General features: G+C 41.9%; 1 protein-coding gene across 2 annotated transcripts in view; it reads right to left on the bottom strand.

Annotated features, from left to right (window-relative positions):
- Positions 1–22,281, bottom strand: part of PRMT9 (protein arginine methyltransferase 9) — a 302,633-nt gene that overhangs the window by 198,042 nt on the left and 82,310 nt on the right. For both annotated transcript variants that reach the window (XM_078676899.1, XM_078676900.1), the window contains exon 4: positions 17,883–18,050. In XM_078676899.1, coding sequence (XP_078533025.1) covers positions 17,883–18,050 — 168 coding nt within the window. The remainder of the gene's footprint in view (positions 1–17,882; positions 18,051–22,281) is intronic.

Consider the following 22,281-nt stretch of genomic DNA (forward strand, 5'->3'; position numbering starts at 1 on the left):
CTGCAAACGTACTATCTCAAATCCTTTTGAACACATTTGGAGCCCAGCACCGATTAAGGCACCTGCCACTCAGCTCAGGCATGTCCTATTGACATATCACTAACCCATTCAAATAATATAAGAGAAGCTTGCAACCATGGATCTTTGCACAGTATGGGATATCTAAAAGGGATTATGAGGAATAGTTACATTGAGTGCCCGTAGAACTACATTGGACCAACTGCCGCTTGACAAAGGTATTCCACTGTTATACAGGAAAAGACACCTAAATGAAACAACCCCTTGCAGGCCCACAATAATTTATGTTTGACACTATGTGGTCCTGAAGAAGGTGGATCGTCATCTTTTACCCACCGAAACGTACGTTGACTGTTTTGTGAGAAATCCTGGCTCACAAAAACGGCAGAAACTTAAAACCTTTTCCCCTTGCAACTCGCAGTGTATGTGAGGTGTGGCTGGGATTGATATGAGTGAGATATGTAAGAGGATGTATTTTCTGCGAGCGAATGAGTAAGAGGAGTGTGATATGGGGTCAAAAACAGATAAACATGAGATATTCATTTAAATGTACAAAGTTTTTTTATAGAAAATGGAAAAAAAATTATGTGTATATCTTTGTGAAAATATGTTTCAGTACTGAAAGCAATAAAGTTGGAATAATTATAAACAATGTTATAGATTTGTAAACGGAAAAGCATGGCATTATGCTACTATATATGTAAATTGTGATTTAAAAAAATGAAGAATAAAATAGTATAAAATAAAATGCAGATATGGTCTTAAAATTGTTTCCGGTCAGCCCACTCTGAGCTTTGAGCAGCCATTGAAGAAATAAAGGGCGACTGGGAATTTGTACTTTGTTTTGTCTATTACAGACTGAACCAGCCTGCAAACTTACTAACAGAGAGAGCACATGGGGGGCATGGCTTGGCAAGATGGACGAGTAGTCGTGTCTCTCGGTGCTCCCACTAGCTAGCCTGGCATCCATCATAATCCCGTCGATAATAATCTCCGACTCACCCTCCAAGTTGCGGGGAAAAGATTAAATGAACCTGTGCAGGTGATTGTGCACAGCTGTTCGGCTCGGCTGAGGCGCTGAATAGGGAGAGCAGGAGAAACCAGATTGGGCCACCATTTTAAGGCCCGGAAGCTGGGTACTCCGGGGTTCTGAAGCCTGGAAGAACGGAGGTGTAGACCCCGGTAAGCACTCAAATAACGGCCCCCATACAAGTGAGCAGGATGGAGATGTAATACAGTGGTGAAATGAGATGATCCTGGGCCTGGTGGGGGAGTGCCGCAGAGGACCCGTCGGCTGCCGTGAGGACGTAACGAAATGTGTAGGCGGAGAGCAGCTGCAGCGGGCTGGGATCCTGTACGGAGGTCCCAGAGGCAAAATAATCGGGGGACTCAGGAACCACGTGAGCCGTCTCCCGGCTGGACCTGAGAGGTCGACCCCCACACAAGTAAGCAGAGTGAAATGGGGGGTGGGGAGGAGCACCAATGTCGGAGAAGCTGTGAGGAGCTGGACGATTCTGGGCCCTGTGGGAGTTTGCTGAGAAGGCTCTGCCGCGGGCCCGGAGATCGATCCAATTGATGCTGGAGACAGGCCCTGGACTGGAGAACCTCCCGGGGACGTTGGGACACTTAGTGGAGAGCCGCAACGGCGGCGGCCCCTAAGTAAAGACGAATGGTGGCCGGGACGCTCCTAACCGTGGAGAAGGCCAAGGGCAGGCCCCATGCACCCGGGGAACTTTGCGGAGTCATCTTGTAGAGTCCAATTGGCACCATTAGCAGAAGAAATAGGAGAGCGGAAGCCTAGTGCTCAAGGGGAACGTGGGCAGGTTGAAAAAGGAGACATTGGAGATTGTCATCCTGTACAGGGACCGTACCTCCCCACTTGGGCATGCGGTGCACTGGCTGGACACCGACAATACATGGGAGGATGAACTCTTGGCCGGCACACATACGGGATAAACGTTACCGGAACTGTTAATGCTTGGAAAGGGGACACCTGTCCAGGCTCGGTACGTAATACGGCACGTGGCTGAGATATGGGAACGGACGGTGAGTAGAGTAGTACAACACGCCTCTTATGCCCAGGATCTGCCCCTCTGATCGAAGCGGCCATTTGCCCGCATAGCGGAGTTGATATCTATATGCAAATGGGAGGAGGGAGGATGCCTAACAATAGAAGACTTGTACAAGGACGGAAGATTTATAACACACAAAGAAGCTACCAAGCTCTTCGACCTAGGGGCAGGACAATTCTTACACAATGGGAAGATTGAGTGCCCCAGGTGTAGATCACAAGTAGCGGGCTTCTTTCATATGATTTGGACAGACCCAACATTGGATCTTTACTGGGATGAGTGCTGACACACCTCCAGAGAGCCACGGGATGGATGATTTCTAAAGAGATAAGGCAGTGTCTCCTATGTTTGATACCCACCCCAAAAACAAAACATCAAGTAGACGTTTCCGTTCTTTAGGTATGGTGCTGGCCAATTGGCGAATAGTAATAGTATTGCTGCGACCGATGCCCCCCGGGTTGGGAGAATGGATGGGGGATATGTGCGAATGGGCGACTGCGGAAAGAGTACGAATGATGATGGTTCTGACAGATGCAAAACATGGAAGATGATCTCCAGGCTTGGTATCGTATGAATCAAGATCTTAAAGTGGAACAGGACACCGGGACGCAGGAACTCACAACTGGACCAGAAGTCACATCACAAAGGGGACTCGGGAGGAGGGTACAGTGCGAGATACGCTTAACATACAGGTTTAGCAAATGTCACCATATCAGCAATTAGTACAACCGGGACCACCGTTGGGAAAGGGAAGGGTGGGGTTGGGAGGGAGGCGGAAGCGAAAACCTACGCATGGCTTGATATGCTTATATTGTGTACTTAGGAATTAGAGCAATGTGGACTTGTTGGGATTGCTTTGATACCATGAGATATATAGGGGAACAAAGGGTAGCGTTGATAATGGTATATGTAATTGTGACATTGCTGCTATATAGTTTTAAATGCCAATAAAAAAGAAATTGGAAGAAAAAAAAAAGAGAGAGCACATCAACCATCTTCATGGCCAATGCTTTCAATGCTTTACAAACAGTGCCTGTTATGCTCATTTAATTTGTAAAGCATACTTTCACCTAAAGGTGCCCTGGTGCTAAACAGAGGCAGTGTCAGCTGTGTAAAAAAGGCTGAGTAAGAATTGAAGACTAACAGAAGAGCATATTTTTCAAAGCCTGTCTAAAGGAGAGACGACTGGAGCAAAGTTGAAGTTTCAAAGGAAGATTGTTCCAAAGCTCCGAAATTCATACTGAGAACGATCGCCCCCCAGTGTGGGTTTTCTGGGATCTAAGGACCTGGAGAAGCAGTTTTTTAGTGGAATGCAAGTTTCTTATGACATGATATTTTGTATTTTTTATTTTACAGAGTCTTATATCGGGTATCCGAGCGCTTTACATAGCACCAGTTGTGTTACATGAGGACACAGTCATTTTTTTAGTTAGGCACGGGGAGATTAAGTGATTTGCCCAGAATCACAGGATGTTCAGCCTCATTGTCGAGACTCAAACCCGGTTCCCCAGATTCGAGGTTGACCACCCTGCCGTTAGGCCAACTCCCCTCCCCTTGTTACCAGACGTTTGGATATGAAGTTAGGAGCCTTGCATAGAGTTAGTGATCGAAGCACAATGCAAAGGTTACAGAAGTCGAACATTCCCTTAAAAACAAAGTTATACACTGGATCAGACAAACACAACAGTATCATTCAATAATACGGTCCGATATCTGCCATGCAAAGCGCCACAGACTGAACCATATGATTATTTTACTCTCTCCTTTGCTTTTTTTTTTTTTATATTTTTATTGACAATTTTTACATAATTAATGCATACCCCCCACCCCCCTTTCCCTGACCAAGAGCATGTCAAACGAGAAGAAAAAAAAAAAAAAAGGAAGAAAGAAAAATGTAGATACATTGATAAATTAGTAAGCCACTAAATACAAACATACAATAGAAATTAATCCAGAATGTGCTATATGAATCCAAAGAGGTAAACGTGTGCTTAATACCAAATACTTATTATATACATACACCATCGGTTGGTCTTAGCTACGTTATAGGGGTACAAAGTGATATATATGTAAATAATACTATAATCCAAGATGTGCTATAAAGATAAAAAATAAGTACACATGTGTATATTACTATATGCTTATTATATACATACAACATCAGTTAATTTTCACTGTGCTATAGGAGTACAAAGAAATATATATGTAAATAATACTATATACGCTAAATGCAATCAAGTATGTCTCTGGATCCACAATAGCATTGGTGACCAAATCCGCATGCCCGTTAATCTTTTTTTAACGCCTTTGTTTTTATAAATTGCAACCTCCAGACTACAGGTGGCTAATAACCTAGCCCTCCATTGTTGAAATGCCGGTGGCTCAGGATCTAACCAAGCTGATGCAATTGTAAGTCGAAGTATTGCCATGGCCACAAATATTAGCCCCTGAGTGTTTGTCTGCAATTCCCGATTTGCTACACCAAGCATTATTTCTTCCGTTGAGATTTCTATTCTTGTTTCACAGACCTCTGATAAGAATTCAGAGATATCATTAATCAGCTGAGTAAGAGTGTTACATGTAGCAAATATATGGATCATATCGGCCCCATATAGTGCACAACGAGGACATGTTGTTCCCTTCCCTGTACCCCATTTAGTAATCTTCTTAGGGGCATAATAAAGGCAGAAGAAGGTTTTGTAAAATTGTGCCTGTAGCTTTATTTACATCAATGAATTCAAAGCTAAGTCGTATGCCATGCGGGGGATATTTGACTGTACTTCTAGTTGTTCCTGCCACATTGCGCATTGTTTCTCCATATCATCTAGGGCCATTACATTAAAATATTCATAGATTTCCCCGATCCTGGGAGTTTCTTTTTTTCTGCATAAATTATCAATCAATTGATTATTCAGGAATTTCTCCCGACCACCAGTTTTCTTTGTTAGAAAATCTCTAACTTGTAAGAACTTAAAAAAATCCCTGTGGCTGATATTATATTCCTCATGTAGATCCTCAAACATCTTGAGGCAGCCTTGTTTATAAAAGCAGCCCAGTTGCACCATCCCCGCCGATACCCATCTGTTTATACAGGTATCATGAAATATTAGTGGTAGATCATTATTACTATTCATTGGTGTGTAAAATGAAAATCGCCCGAGCCCCAACACCTTGCGAATGCTGCTCCATGCTTTATATGCCCCTCTAATAGTCTTAAATTTGACTTTCTTGAAATAATTATCATTTGTATGTCGCCAAAAGCATCCCGCACGATCTTCTCCTAATAGAAGTTCTTGAGGAGACGAGATCTCTTGACTATTGCTACCATTCGAGATCAAGTAGGCACAGTATTTTATAACAGTGGCCCAGTAATACAATTTGAAGTTCGGTAGAGATAGACCTCCCTTTTCCTTCGGTAGTGTCAATTTTTTGAGAGCTCGACGTGGTTTCTCATATCCCCAAATAAAGCTTGAAAGCATGGAGTCGATAGTCGCAAAGATTTTGGGGGGGAATTCGAGGCAGATGGTCCTAAAGAAATATAAAAATCGGGGCAAAAAAAGCATCTTAATCAAGTTACAACGGCCCCCTATAGATAAATGTAGATTATCCAATCGGATCATTTCCTTCTTTGTTCGGGAAATCAGAGGTTTTAAGTTAATATCGACAATGTTTGGGATTTTTGCACTTATTGTCACCCCTAGGTATACAGCCTCCTCAGTCACTCTTGGATCACCCATCACAATCTTGTTGTTTAACACGATTTGAGTTTTATTAGAATTCAGTTTGTATCCAGACACCAATCCAAATAAATATGCCTCTTCTTCTATCACCGGCATAGCTATACTGGGATCGCTGGTGACAAGCGCGATATCATCGGCATATGCCAATGTTTTAGTATTATGCCTACGTATTGTGATTGGTGATATATATACACAGTTATCCAACCATCGAATAAATGGATCGATATATATTGCAAATAAGAGCGGTGAGCAGGGGCATCCCTGCCTGGTTCCTCTTGTGATTGCAAAGTTTTCAGATAGGAGCCCATTAACTAATACTCTAGCACTCGGTTTATTATAAAGTCCTCGAGCAGCCGTAATAAATTTGTCGTTGTTTGGATACTATTTTATCTATTATCTGTGCCAATCTGGCCGCCAAGAGTTTCGAATAGATTTTTGAGTCCCCATTAATTAGAGTGATTGGGCGATAAGAGCCTAATTCGAGTGGATTTTTTTTTTCTTCAAGAAGACCACAATTTTGGCCTCTGACCAGGAGGGAGGAGGAGTACCTCCTAGAAATATGTGTGCAAACAAAGTCGTCAATATTGTTTGCAATTGATCTGCAAATTTCAAATAGAACTCAGATGGTATCCCATCCAGTCCCGCTGCTTTTCCGCTTTTTAATGCGTTTAAGGATAGCAGGATCTCATCCCAATTCGGTAATCCATCCAGCATTTCCTGGTCATTCTTCTCAAATCTAGGTCCTCGATTTCCATCTAAATACTGATCTGGATCCCCCAATCCATTTATAGGTTCGGTATATAGCTCTTGATAAAATCTCTGAAATGCAGCCCTTACCTCATCTGGTTCTGATTTTAAACCTAGTCTTGGGTCATGAATTTCTCTAATGGTGCTTGCTGAAGTCTCTTCTCTAATACGTACCGCTAACTGATGCCCTTACTCTCTCCTTTGCAATGGAGGAGCTAGCTGGTTTGGACCAGCGTACTAGTGTGAGAAATGGCTCAGAGATCCAATTCAAATATAAATATAATTTCAAATATTTGCCCTCTGATGCGCCTTCTGATACAACAAATAGAAAAGTTCAACACACACTTATCTTCAGAGCATTTCCTACTTTGATAGAATCGCTTCAGGGTCATGGTGCAAGTGATATAGACTGACAGGGAATGATAGTGCTGCCACCTATGAATAGGGTTGGAACATTACCGCAAATAATATGACTGCTGTGTACGTTGATTCAAGTATGCATGCTGTTCAACCAATTGGGGAATTAAAGAGCCTACTGGGGATTGTTGAAACTGTGTATAATGCTGATTGATTTTGAGCCTAATTCCTACAACTACAAGCCTTGATTAAGCTGCTTTAGTGGGGTGTCGCTGGTTTATATGCTAAACATAATGACCCTGTTTAGGGGGGATTTATAGACAGGCTTTATATTTGTGTTCAACTGGAAACTTGGCTAATATCACCTCCTCATAGGTCTGGATATGCAATCTTTAGCATTAAAGTTAGACCTTCTGCAGTGGGTCACCCCTCAGGAAGTTTACTGATTTGGGTTAAAACTACCCAAGGTACTCGATTTAAGTTCTCCAGACATGTGGGCCTTTTATTCTCTTCTCCATCAGGGTCGCTTCTTAGACTATTTAATGTGTACAATAGAAGCTTTAGGCAGAACAAAGGTTCTCCTATTTTTCGCAACCTTGATATTTTTCTGGAACATAATTTGGTTAACTGCCAGTTAATGGTTGCTGGCAATTTTAAAGGTTCTTTTGAGCCCCTAGATTTAGTGAACACTATTACTAGTACAGAGGATGAGACATGGGGCCTCCCCTGCTTATCCGCAGCCCCAATAAAACAGTTCTCAGCTTTTGAGCTACAAGTAGCGACCTTTACTTTGATAAATAGGCTGCAAGCATACAATGGCCCAAAACACTCAGACAAGCAGGCGTGCATACTTTAGGAGGGGTTCATTTTCTAGCAAAATAGATTATATATTGTCGGATTTACAACTATAATGCTATAGTCAGGATTTGGAGGTTGTGGACAGAGGGGACAGTGACCATAATGCTCTTCTTTTGACACTCAAAGGATTTTTAATTCCGCAGTTGATCTCAACGGGGAATATCAGAAATACCAACTTTTCATATTAGAAATAGGAGGAATGTTAAATGGTCTGATATTATGCTGCGCCCTGACATTCTCTCTAATATATATGTACTAACCTAGAAGATCTATTAGAGCTGACAATGAGGCTTCGAAAACTGAAATACATTCTGTATTATCTGAGTTATTAGAAGGTATCTTTCATAAAGAGGTTGAGGTAAAATCCCTGAGACACAAAGGAACATCATGGTTTAATAGGAAGTGTAGGAAGCAAGATTCAAGCAAATAACTGCCTTCAAAAGGGTGATAGGCGAGCTATCTGAGAAAGTACGAATAATCAACAAAGACCACCTGAAATTCAATCAGTCGGTATTCCAGGGTTGCTGGAATACACTTAGTGTGTTAAAATACCCCTCACACACCAAAAGGGCCCTTGGTGTCATGCTTCATCATCGGGGTCTTCCCGCCCCCGCTGCGGGACGGGGCAGTGCTGCGACTAGCGACTACGCAGGAGCACCTTTAAATTGTGAGTACTATGTGAGTGACAGGGGGATCTATACCCGGTCCTGACGAAGGGGCATGTCGCCCCGAAACATGTTGACCCACACAGGAGAACAAGCTTAGTAACCCGCTTTTGCTCTCCGCCTCACCCCTTTTAACAATACCAGCCAGTGCCTATTAAACAGTTTTTTCTACCACTAGGCCAGGTATTTTTTAACTTCACTTGTAATATCACTCCTGACCCCACTGACACTCACCTCATCTCACTCACATAGTACTCACAATTTAAAGGTGCTCCTGCGTAGTCGCTAGTCGCAGCACTGCCCCGTCCCGCAGCGGGGGCGGGAAGACCCCGATGATGAAGCATGACACCAAGGGCCCTTTTGGTGTGTGAGGGGTATTTTAACACACTAAGTGTATTCCAGCAACCCTGGAATACCGACTGATTGAATTTCAGGTGGTCTTTGTTGATTATTCGTACTTTCGCAAGAGGAGGATTAGCCCACCGAGGTGCTGAGTGGCACCACCTCTTCACTCCCTTCTTTTGATATCCCTTAGAGCTATCTGAGAAAGCAGGAAGGTTTATAAACAAATACAATTTATCAGCAGCAGCAATTGCGAGGAAAGCAAGTGGTTTGACCTTTTAAAAGCTCTAAAGTGTGGTGATGTTAAGTCATTTTGGCATATTATTGCATTTGGGAGCTCCAAAATAACTAAGAGCCAGGAATGTTTTATCTAGCCACGTATGGCTCCAGTACTTTTCTGAATTAAACAAACCCTATGCAGCTGGAAATAATTGTCCTATAGCCCTTAGTGCGGATGATACCACTTCTACTACTGAGCCAGTAATTCCTATTAACTTTGCCCTTGATGACACACTAAACGCTATTGAGTCATTAAAGGCCAATTGGGCACCTGGCCTGGACAAGAGAACAGGGGACTTATGCAGGATAAAGCCAATTATGTGGGGCCCTTATGCGAATATACTCTCAAATGGGATAGCAGCAGGTGCTGACATTCCAGACACATGAAACGGGACCGAAATTGTCCGGATCTACAAGAAAGGTATGAGAGATAACCCTGCAAATTATAGACCAATACGTTTAACTAATAATATAAAAAACAAATTACAAGACAAATCCTATGTAAAATGCAGGAGTGTACAGGACAGTTGGGTCCTATCTCAGCTACAGGTGGAATGCCATGCTGAAACTAGCACTATAGACTGACCAGGTGGTTTGTTTTGTCATGTTGATCTGGAAAGACATTTGCTTGAAGAAGGGCCATCTTTATGTAGTGTTTGTTCATCTGAGAGCTGCCTTTGACTTTGGTCCCAGAGATAAACTGTGGAAGGTGCCTGGAGAGACGGGCATGCCGAACAACCTTCTTAATATATTAATCAGATTGCATAGTGGGAATTGTGCTCAAGTAAATTGGAGAAGGAATGGCGAATTGACCGGACCATTCAAAATAGAAAGAGGAGTCCGACAGGGATGCATACTTGCCCCAACATTATTCACTTTATTTATTAATAGTCTAATTGATTTTTTGTAGAACTGTCTAAATGATTCCCCTAACATTGCTGGTGAAAATGTTCCAGCCTAGCTCTTTGCTGATGTCACTCTGCTAATTTCCAAGACCCCCCATGGGGATCCAAACACTTCTTGAACGTTTTACCAACTTTTGTAAATCACACGGGCTGGAATTAATTCTGACAAGAAAAAATGTATGACCGTCAAATCGCACAGATCATTTAGTGGGAAACAGAGGTTGGGGCACTGAAATAGAACGCATGAAGGACTTTGATTACTTGGGGGCAAGGTTGGCTAATTCGATGTCCTGGTTCCCGTAAAATTAAAAAGAGTAGTTTGACTGTAACATCAAGTCTGTGCCACTCTGAAGTTGTATAAATCCTCAATTGTTTGCCCTGTTTCACCAATGATTTAGATATACCGAGCAAAAGGACTCAATAGTGCTAAGATCTGGGGCTACTGTAACTTGAGTAGCCTAGGAAAAGTGGAGAACAAATTTCTTAGGGCTCTGTTTGGAATGCCTCACATGGCTCCAACAGCTCCACTGAGACTAGACCTTGGGCTAAGAAATATCGTGTATATAGACAATTTGAAACCTCTTCTTTATTGACTAAAAGTATGGTTCTATATTCATTTACAACCTTAAAGGACATCCCTGCAGGAGAGAAGAGAGTTGGATGTCGATTAAAGACTGTCATGGCGCAGATAAATTAAGACTTGGTTTCATTTTCTTGGGCACCCTGAACTTTGGATAAAGGCAGATTCTATATCTAAGCTTTTGATACTGGTGGCTGGTTTCTAAAAAGATATTTAGCGAGACAAATCTGGAAAGATTGAAAGGGAAGTTCCTCAATAGTAAACCAACCTGGGAGTTGAGCCCATACACGATAGGATTGAGCCTCCAGAAGCTAGATCTTTATATATGAAATTCAGATTAGGCATTCTCCTGATACACTGTTTTTTGTTGTAAATAGTGTACAAAAGTAATACCTTTGGATAAATGTCCCCTGTGTAAGGTACCTTCGGAAACTGAGGCCCACTTTGTTTTTTTGCACTGCATTTCACTGGATTAGGAGGTAATGGATTGTACCCATCAGTCTGAATTTAAGGCACTATCAGAATGCTCCGAGGAGCAATAACAAAGGTGCCATAACGGGGAGCTCCATGTAATAATTATAGACCCAATGGTCGCAGGACTATTACAACATAGTCCTCTCACCCCGGGCACAAGACGATTGCTGGATCTCCAGCTCAAATAATACAAACGTTTTTTTCTTTGTGATTATATATATGCGAATTTATTTCTTCATCATAATCCACATTTGTCAGAAAGTTCACGTATTCAATATTTCATATAACATCATTTGTTTAGTTTCCAAATTAATTATTTCCAATGCATTTCGGTGCATCTAGCACCTTCATCAGGGAAATCTGTAAGTTAATTAAACAAAACAAACTTGCTTTAGCCTGCGTTCTTTCATATAATTCACAATGTTAAACATTACCATCTTCCATTGTAATTAACTGCATTAAGTTTCAACAATGCACAACATAATTTAATAATTATTACCACGTTGGACCGCTATCTCATAAAACATTTTACAAACTTGACTCAGTATGAGTTGGGTGTTCAATGATACAATGTTACGCTACTGCTGAACTCGTACTTCGATGTTCATATGCCGTTCAACTACGCACTATCATGTTCTCAGTTCCTGGCCGCTCTATCGCTTGCATGCTTTTCTACCAGTTCTACTAAACTTGTAAGACGCGGCTGACTGTTGCGAATGCGGGTACTGTGAACGCTCACCTTATTAGTTATGTAAACTGCTTACGCGAGCTCCATACTGCGTTTCCTAATGGCGCCGGGGTCAAGTGTGTTCATTTTTCTATCCGCTGTTTAGCGCATGTGCGTTGCTCTACCCCGTTTTTTTTCACTAAACTTTATTAGCGTTACTTAAACGTTGTGCTGGCAATGTGTGTGAATTCGACTGCCCGTCCTTACTATGTAATGCCTGACAGGTTTAAAGGATGTGTGAGAAACTTCATGCAATGTTGTGTTTCATATGCACGATGATTTTTACAATTCAGCAAAGATTTACGCACTACATCATAGATAGCATAAAAATTCTGTTCGATCGTTAAGCCCGTTGGGCTTCAGACTGTTCAAGTAATAAATCCAGTGGTTCTCTCTTTTGAGTAAGTTTTTTTTGTTACTTGTGCCCTCTGTTTTAAGCACTGTTTCCAATATGCAAGCTCGCAATTGGCTTATATGGTGCTGTTTTTCCTTGAAATGGACTGCCACCGTTGATTTTGTTGATTCTGTTCTTATATTGCTTTTGTGTTCTGTGAGGCGCGTTTTTAGTTTGCGCTCAGTGTGGCCTACATACACTGCGCCACAAGGGCATTTCAACATATATATTGTATTCATTGTGTCGCATGTCCCATTAACTCTTAATGGTATTTGGAATCCTTTCATTCTGAAAAGGCACCTTTTCAGAAGAACCACTGTTTGCATTCACGAGAGCAAAGAACCTAGGAGAAATGTTAAAGCATCCTATTGAGCTACCTCCAAAAAGCACTTATCGTGGAACTACACCATGTATGAACTGTAGTAGCTGCCATAACATCATGAAGGGCAATGCCATATCCCATCCAATGAAAGGATTCCAAATACCATTAAGAGTTAATGGGACATGCGACACAATGAATACAATATATATGTTGAAATGCCCTTGTGGCGCAGTGTATGTAGGCCACACTGAGCGCAAACTAAAAACGCGCCTCACAGAACACAAAAGCAATATAAGAACAGAATCAACAAAATCAACGGTGGCAGTCCATTTCAAGGAAAAACAGCACCATATAAGCCAATTGCGAGCTTGCATATTGGAAACAGTGCTTAAAACAGAGGGCACAAGTAACAAAAAAAACGTACTCAAAAGAGAGAACCACTGGATTTATTACTTGAACAGTCTGAAGCCCAACGGGCTTAACGATCGAACAGAATTTTTATGCTATCTATGATGTAGTGCGTAAATCTTTGCTGAATTGTAAAAATCATCGTGCATATGAAACACAACATTGCATGAAGTTTCTCACACATCCTTTAAACCTGTCAGGCATTACATAGTAAGGACGGGCAGTCGAATTCACACACATTGCCAGCACAACGTTTAAGTAACGCTAATAAAGTTTAGTGAAAAAAAACGGGGTAGAGCAACGCACATGCGCTAAACAGCGGATAGAAAAATGAACACACTTGACCCCGGCGCCATTAGGAAACGCAGTATGGAGCTCGCGTAAGCAGTTTACATAACTAATAAGGTGAGCGTTCACAGTACACGCATTCGCAACAGTCAGCCGCGTCTTACAAGTTTAGTAGAACTGGTAGAAAAGCATGCAAGCGATAGAGCGGCCAGGAACTGAGAACATGATAGTGCGTAGTTGAACGGCATATGAACATCGAAGTACGAGTTCAGCAGTAGCATAACATTGTATCATTGAACACCCAACTCATACTGAGTCAAGTTTGTAAAATGTTTTATGAGATAGCGGTCCAACGTGGTAATAATTATTAAATTATGTTGTGCATTGTTGAAACTTAATGCAGTTAATTACAATGGAAGATGGTAATGTTTAACATTGTGAATTATATGAAAGAACGCAGGCTAAAGCAAGTTTGTTTTGTTTAATTAACTTACAGATTTCCCTGATGAAGGTGCTAGATGCACCGAAATGTATTGGAAATAATTAATTTGGAAACTAAACAAATGATGTTATATGAAATATTGAATACGTGAACTTTCTGACAAATGTGGATTATGATGAAGAAATAAATTCACATATATATATAATCACAAAGAAAAAAACGTTTGTATTATTTGAGCTGGAGATCCAGCAATCGTCTTGTGCCCGGGGTGAGAGGACTATGTTGTAATAGTCCTGCGACCATTGGATTATTCGAGTACACTCAGGGAGGAGAGTGACACCCATGGAGCACGGAGAACTCAGTTAAACTTATAGACTGTGCACATCCCAGATCTTTGAAATAATTATAGACCCCACATTTAGTCTTTGTGCTTTTTAATTTCTAGTATTCAAATACATTCCAAACAGTGGTGCCTGTTTTTTTAATGGAATTGTAATATTGTGCAAGTTTCAATGTTTATTATGGTGTTGACCAGGGACATTCCCCGCATTGATTTATATTACTTTCTTAGGTAGGAAATAGATTTGTTCTTGATTTTGCTCAGAGGGCTATAGATGTAACGTGTTAGTTAATGAATGTTCTACCTGCCAATAGGCTAGTAAACGCGCAGTTTATATGTTCATGTGATGCTTTGTGAGCATTTGAGTGAAACGAGTGGAATTATTCTCCCATGGGATAAAATAAACTGCATTTACAAGTAAACTGGCTAAAACTGCTTATTTTACACACTGTACATAACTGTTTTTATGGACTGAATATATTTATATATGCACTGTGTTTTATTGGGTAAACCCCCAAAATAAACAAACAATAGAACTGAAAACTTAGTTTACATGTAAACATATTTTACATTAACTTTACTTACTCTCGTTGACAGGCTTCTTATACTTGTTGTAGTTTACACATCACACTTGAGTATTTATTTTTGGGGAAAATGTTTGAGAACCACTTCATATCAGCTGGCACTGACCAATCATTTGTTCAGAATATATGGCACGACTTCTCGAAAAACGTGACCACAGAACAGAAATGTATGCAGCTTGCTACCAACAGAAAACAAGCAGCTTTTTTTTTTTTTCAGTATATTTTATTAAGAAAAATTATATTTACATGGTGCAGAGGATATACATGATATACATGGGACTGACTGAGGAACAGGAAGAAAAAAAGAAAGGGGGTAGGGGGGCTCTTTCAAGCACAGAAAAGGCAAAGACTAATTGTACAGAAGTGCAGTTCCTTCTAATGACAAATGAACCATAGGATTGTGGAGACATTTTTATGTGCAGTTAAAAACTTGAGGATTACCAGAGACTATCACCTACATTATGTTTTAGCCACTGATAATCCTACCTCTATCCAACAGTCAGTGTTTCTTCAGACTATCGGCCACTACATCCCATGCTGTGAGCCCACCACCTCCGATAACTTCACAAAATGCTGCAAAGTTCATCAAACTAAATGATGGCATGGGTAATACAAAGCAGACCAACCATGTCGAACAGTGGATGCCATGGTAGTTGCAGAATGCAGCAGCCATGACACTTAAGCGCAATGATGATAGGTGCAGGGACCAGGCCAACATCAATCACACAGACTGATAACACAGGCAGAGGGACTGGTCTACCTCCAAGAGAATCATGAACCAATGGTGCATTGCTGTACACAGCTCATGCAGCTGGTTATGTTTCTGCCAAGTTGCTGCTCCACGGCGGACAGCAGCACTAGCGATTGACGTAGCAGTCCTTTATTTAATTTTCTGCTTCTCTGCCACCTTACTGCTCACGGGGGAGCAGACCTTTCATGCTACTTGTGGATTTCAATGGTTGCTTAGTATCTGTTACAAGATACTGAGACAGGATAATATACTAGATTGATACTAAAGGGATCCACCTCAGAGGTGTTCTGTATTGTTAATATTTACAGACCTACTTGCTATTAGAGAGCTTTGAATATTGCACCCAAAATCTGAGCTGAGAGTACGTGTACTAACATTCATACACTCAAACCGAAGGTCCTAGATTTCGAGGCAGATTATGCTTCAACATCAAAAAAATTATGCTTAGCAGTGCTTAATTGGAGGCAGTGGTTGCCACTGGCACTTATTTTTGGGAACTGGCACTCATATTTCCACATCAAATATTTACCAGTAGAAAGAAAGGTAAAGAACGCACACAACGAAAAGATGGTGGATGACAGAGACAGAAAAACCCTCACAAGGGAGAAAGAAGACACCTGCAAGAGTGAGATAAATTGGCAGGGAGAGTCTGAAAGCCAATTCAAGAAGCCTTTGGTGATTTGAAGACTACACAGCTTTGATATCCGGCACACTGACATTTAATTGCACCAGCCACAGGCTTCTGATAAGCTCTGTGGGCACTGGCACACATTCATTTAAACATTAAGCACTGCCCCATAGCACCTTCCCTGAGCTCGTACCCCAAGTTCTACCACACGCTGATACACTGCCACATCACCACAGTTTGTTCCACCAATCAATTTAAATTTGAGGTATTTACACGTGCCACTCTTTTTCTCTCACACAAGCACATCTCTAGTTTCATCACAATTTTTCTCTTGGCCAGCGGCTAGCACCTGCCTCCCTCCCCAAAATCCATCTACTTCCGAGATAGATTCTGCCCCCTCTCGCCAAGACGTTTTCTGATTTAATTGCAGGTGAAACATGAAACTAGAATTATGCTCTGTAGTGATTGAGCCATTTTTATGGATAATTGACTCGATTATGACCATTGTCCACTACCATCTCAGTATATTTTGCTCTAATATAGTGTTGTGTAGGCCTGCATAATATGAACTAGCTGTAAAGTAAGACTCGATAATGTTCTTTCTATGTCTTACTGTATCTTGCTCAAAGGCAGGCTTACCTATTGGCTTTGGCATACTCTAATGCCATCTTGCATACTAATTCTGGCTCTTTACAGGAATAGTGGCCTATGCTTAAGCGACTCCATTTTCTAAGCTGTCGCCATCTTCTAAGCTTTTCTGGGTGAGGAGTCATGTTTTAGTTCTCACTTGTTTTTTGCACTTTGTATGCTGCTAGAAACCGGTTCCTACTCGGAGGAATGTGCTCGCTCTGCCTCGGAATCATAACAGACGCCTAGCTAGCTGATGCTGTGACCTTGGCGTGGAGTGGTACGGAATCTGATGGAACAGGGGGCGAGGCTTGCTAGAAGCTTCGAGCAACGTTTTCACTTGTACTAAAGGGGGTGTCGGGTCTCAACCACTGGTAGTTCATCACAGTACAGACGTGTAGCTGTGACGGTGGAGCAGAGAATCCTGATTCGGCTAGAGAAACGTACTCCCCTCTGGCGAAGTGGAAGCGGGATGTGTAGAAACTTGGTGAGGGTTTCCACTAACTCTTACATTCTAACTGATCTTATCTGACTGTCGTCTCTTATTTTCGAGTTCTATGCATTTAGTTACATATAAGCTCTGTATATGTACATACTGATTGCATTTTAGCAATTGCTTAGGGATTGGTGTGAAGAAGGCCTATTGTGACATAGTAGTCATTTCTTTCTTTTGTCCTTCTATCATTGTGTAATAAAGAAACCCCAAAGTATATCATTATTTGTCTGTGTTCCTTGGGATGGGAGGTCAGGGCCCTTCTGACCCAAGTGCTGTAGCATCAGATGGATGGTAAGTTTCCCTTCCTGCAGGTAGTTATTGAGAGAGGGATGTCCCCACTCTCATCCAGGGAAAGCCAAAGTAACAAGTAATCCACCACAAGGCATTGTTAGGAGGGGTATGCGTTGTTTATGCAGTCCCACCTGTGTGGGCTTCGTTGCGTTGTTTACCGAGTGGCCCCTTGTTTGCGTTGTTTTCTCGGGTTGTTTGCGTTGTTGTCGCCACTGGTATTGTTGTTTGCGTTGTTATTGTTGTTTGCGAGCTCCTCGGCAATAGTCATATATTCTAGGTAATCATTAGTATTATTCCTTTCTTGGGTAAGTATTGTGAAGTGTTGTATCCTTTTGGGTCCCAAGAAGGGATAGGGTCAGTATGCCCTGGTGATTGGCAGAATTATCAGGTCATTGCATGCTCTTAGTTTACTTTTATGGTCAACACATATTTGTTGGCATACATTATAAACTACTACAAGAAAACAACCAGATAGTACAAAAAAATATGATATATTTTGAAAAGTCATGAGAATTTATTAACTAATTCAAGAAAGTGTTTCCATTACCGTTCAGGTATGTGCTTTGGAATCTCTATATCAAAGGACTTCATGTGCAATAGTTTGATGTCTTCAGCCATATTGTTTGCAGTTACTACATCACACGCTACTTCATACATGGTCTTCGATAACTCGCATGCATAGACATGAGGGGCTCCAGCCTTTTTAGCAAACATACTGAAAAAAAAGACATAGAACAAAATCTTAAATAATCTTTAAACACAAATAAAAGAATATGAATTTCCCAGCTCCCAAAGTATCCCATGTGTGTTCCAAAATATAGGAAATAAATAATTCAACAGCAGTTTCAGCATGTCATTCCATAGATTAAATAGTTGTGCTGATCATTTATTTGCAAACATAGCCATGGGCGGATGACTCTCCAAAGAGGCGAGTAAGGTAATGCACTGCCTAATGCAGAATTCTAAGCTACAACCCATTTCACATCCATCAGTGCAGATTCCTTAAACTTGGATCACTCCATGGACCATGCAAGAACCTTAGAAAGTGAAGGAACAGCAATGTTAGCATTTTTAGAATTCTCAATGTCAACATCTAATAGAATTAGACAAGGCACTAGGGAAGTTCAGACACAAAATGCAAAAATCCCAGTCCCCGCTATTGCCTGTCTGCCTCTCTTCATCCTGGTCGTCTGCTTCTCTCGATCCTGGCCGTCTGCTTGGGTGTGCTTTGCCTAAGATCTACCATCTGGACCCGTGAGTCCTTCCCAGGTACGGAGGTACAGTGGCGAATATTTTACTCGGCGCAGTGGTAAGACGCTCCTGGGTTTTACCATTCCTTCCTGTACCTGTGAAGCGTGCCTGCCCTGGACTTCGCTGCTGCCTCCCTTTTTTCAAGACTGCTCCCCAACCCCCAGGATGAATCACCGGATCTTCGCCTTGCGGATCGTCGACTCTGATGTCCCCGTGGTCCTGCACCTATGCACTCCCTATACAGACTTCCGTCCAACTTTGGTTTGGTGGCTTTGCCCCCCCTATGACTCAACTAAATTCAATCCTGCTCTCTGGTCTTTCCCCCAGGATTTTCGACTTTTGTGCACCCCGCCATTTTGGTGCTGGTCTCCGTCGTTTTCCCGTGACCCTGACCCGCCATCTTGTTTGACCTCCGTCCTTCCCTCCTGACTCCCCCCAATGCTGGACTGCCTTAACCTCCACTCATGTTTCCTTCTCTCCTCTCACCTTCACTCACAATCCTTTTCTTGTCCCCTTGCCTTTTCTCCCCCCGACGATTTGCCACTTTCTGCGTAATGACTGTGCAACAATTGTTTAATGTATTGTAACTTGTAATTCGTATTTGTACTATTGTCTCATCGTAACTCCTGTTGTTCCTCTGTAAAGCGCTCTGATACCTCCGGGCCAAGCCAGCGCTATATAAAACTCTAGATAAATAAATAAATGACATTGTCTTAAAAGTGGTTAAATATACATTAATCCTTTTGCTGCTGTGGTGCAAAGCAATTTTTTTTAACTTGCATCAGAACATCAAGAGACGCAACAGATCGGAGACTGCAAAGTTGAAGCCACTGTAAAGTCTACTGCAAACAAGATGGTTAGACCTGCCAGACTTAAGGTGGTTTCCCCCCAAACTTTTTGCTCTCCCCCACCTGTTTTGCTGAAATTCCTTTTTGTTGGCCTTAGGACTCTATGCACGTGACCACTGCTAACCAGTGCTCAAGTACTTTTGCTCACTCTCCTAATCATGGTAATATTGGCTTAAACCCAAGTGGCAATTTAATTTACTATAAGTCCCTAGTAAAGTGGTACAACATGTGCCCAGGACTTGTACATTAAATGTTACTAATGGGCCTGCACCACTTTTTGAGCCACCCACTCAAGTAGCCCTTTAAAACATGTCTCAGTGCTGCCATTGCAGCCTGTGTGCATTTGGAAACTGCCAATTTGACTTGGCAAAATAACACCTTTGCCAGGCCTAAACCTTCCTTTTTAATATAAGTTACCCCTAAGGTAGGCCTTAAACAGCCATTTGGGCAGGGCGCAGTGCAATTGAAAAGATGGACATGTACTTTTAAGGTTTACAGGTCCTGGTAGTGAAAAACTCCTAAATTCTTTGTTCACTATTGTGAGGCCTACCTCTCCCATAGGAGAACACTTAAAAGAATTGGAACGTTAAATACTCTTTAATGGAAAAGTCAGATTTTGAATCACAATTCCTAAAATGCCCCTTTTAGAAAGTTGGTATATTCTTATCCTAACTATTTGGTGCCTGTAGCATGTATCCTGGGTCACATGACGGATTAGCATGGTAGCTGGCCTCTGAGTATTCCTCCCAAACAGTGAAACAAAGGGGGACTAACTGTTGTCAGGTTGGGCCATCCTGCTAGAATGTGTGGGGCAAAGATTGGATTTTTCTTGTTTTGGTGTCAAATAATATATTACATTTTACTCTATATTTTCTAAACTGGTGTATGATACCTCTTCTGTTGTGTTTTCACATGATTGATGTATGTGTGCTGCATAAATATTTAACACAGTGTCTCCAAGTTAAGCCTGACTGTTTTATGCCACCCTACCAGAAGGTTAAGCAAAGGTTAGTTTAGTGACTTATGTGCTTCACCCTGACAAACACTGTAGTGGTTGTTGCTCAAGAAGGGGTTTCACCACCCCTCAATCAAAAACACAATTTCCGCCTTAACATCTGGGGCCCTAACGACCTCATTGCTCCGGAGCTACAATGGGCCTCGCTGGGGTTTCTACTGGTTAAACGGTCCATAGCAATGAGCTGGGGCTCCCCTGAAAGACCACTGGTGGTGGGCTGGGTAGCCGCAGTGGACCAATGCATGATAGCAGAGAAGACCGTGTATAAAATGAGAGGTTGCCCCAAGGTGTGGGACAGGAAATGGGGACACTGGAACACTTACCGGGGTGAGCTGTGTGACTCTCCAACGGCGGAGTTGGCTATGCCCAGAGGAGGTTCCAGAGACGCTGTGGGTGGGCTGAGGGGTTTGTGACTTGTCCCTGTCGGGACCATCCAATGTCTATCTCCTATGCAGGGGTCCTTTCTTTTAGGGTGTTATGTATCACTGGACCAGGCACGAAGAGCTACGACCGATCAGTACTGGATCATTCCACGGGCTTACTGATCTTCCGGATGAGCTCTGCTGTTTTTTATTGTTTCTTTGGTATTGTTTTTGTTCCGACAAAACTTGTGGTTGGATTGCTTTATTTGTGTCTATCGTGATTATCGATATTTACCCTACATTGAGCTATTCCACTGTGACGCCGTCCGCCCTCAGGGTTGTGAACCGAAAGGCTGTGTATTTCATTTCCGCTCGCCCTATGCTCTTCGTTTTTTGCTTACTTGATCACGGATGTGCTTGTACTACGTGTATTTACATGCAACTGCCACAATAAAAATATATACAATTTTTTTTTTTTTTAAACACAATTTCCGGTATCGCTCCTCCCTGACCCACGCAGGTGCCTGCTCAATATATGGGAACCAAATGACCTTACGAGATACGCTCAAATATGGGTCACGCTGGGACTCATGGTAGCAAAACGTAATATTGCGCAGAAATGGGGGGCAGTTGTTACACCCGCTCTAGAGACTTGGTGCAGAGATATGGATGTGCTTATGATTACGGAGCGAACAGTATATGTTAATCGAAAGTGCCCCAGAAAATGGACAAAAATCTGGACAGCTTGGAATGTATATAGGGGGATATTTGTGAACCTTTACCGGAATCAGAGGATGAGAGCTCGGATGAAGACTGAGGACACACTGGTGGGTGGGACGGAGGAGGTACAGACATGGGAGAAATTATATACAAAAATTGAATATTATTTACTTCGTTACGCTACGATTCCGGACAGCTTGGAATGTATATAGGGGGGATATTTGTGAACCTTTACCGGAATCAGAGGATGAGAGCTCGGATGAAGACTGAGGACACACTGGTGGGTGGGACGGAGGAGGTACAGACATGGGAGGAATTATATACAAAAATTGAATATTATTTACTTCGTTACGCTACGATTCCGAATGTATACCGTCAAATTGCATTATATGATTCTTTGTACACTGCCATTATTGCCTTTGTGCTGTATAAAACAATAAGACCAGTTTTAAAAAAACACACAATTTCCTACAAAGATGCAGCTGCATTAAACATATGATGGAATCTGATATATACTGTACTTGATCTAAACATTTAACCAAGGCATATTTCGTTGTGATTATTACAAGCAAGCCCCTGATAGAAAAAGTAAGTTGGTTGAACAACAGTTCACTAATATTTCTCAGGTGGTTTATCCTTCTAGTGTCTGGGATCATTATTCGACATGGCTTTCAAAGCATACTTTTTTAAATGTAACACCTGTTGTCAAATAGTTGCATTATCTTTTTTTCTCCAAATGGGCTATCATCT

Source organism: Lissotriton helveticus, chromosome 2_1 (assembly GCF_964261635.1).
Source record: "Lissotriton helveticus chromosome 2_1, aLisHel1.1, whole genome shotgun sequence".
In the NCBI taxonomy this organism is placed as follows: domain Eukaryota; kingdom Metazoa; phylum Chordata; class Amphibia; order Caudata; family Salamandridae; genus Lissotriton; species Lissotriton helveticus.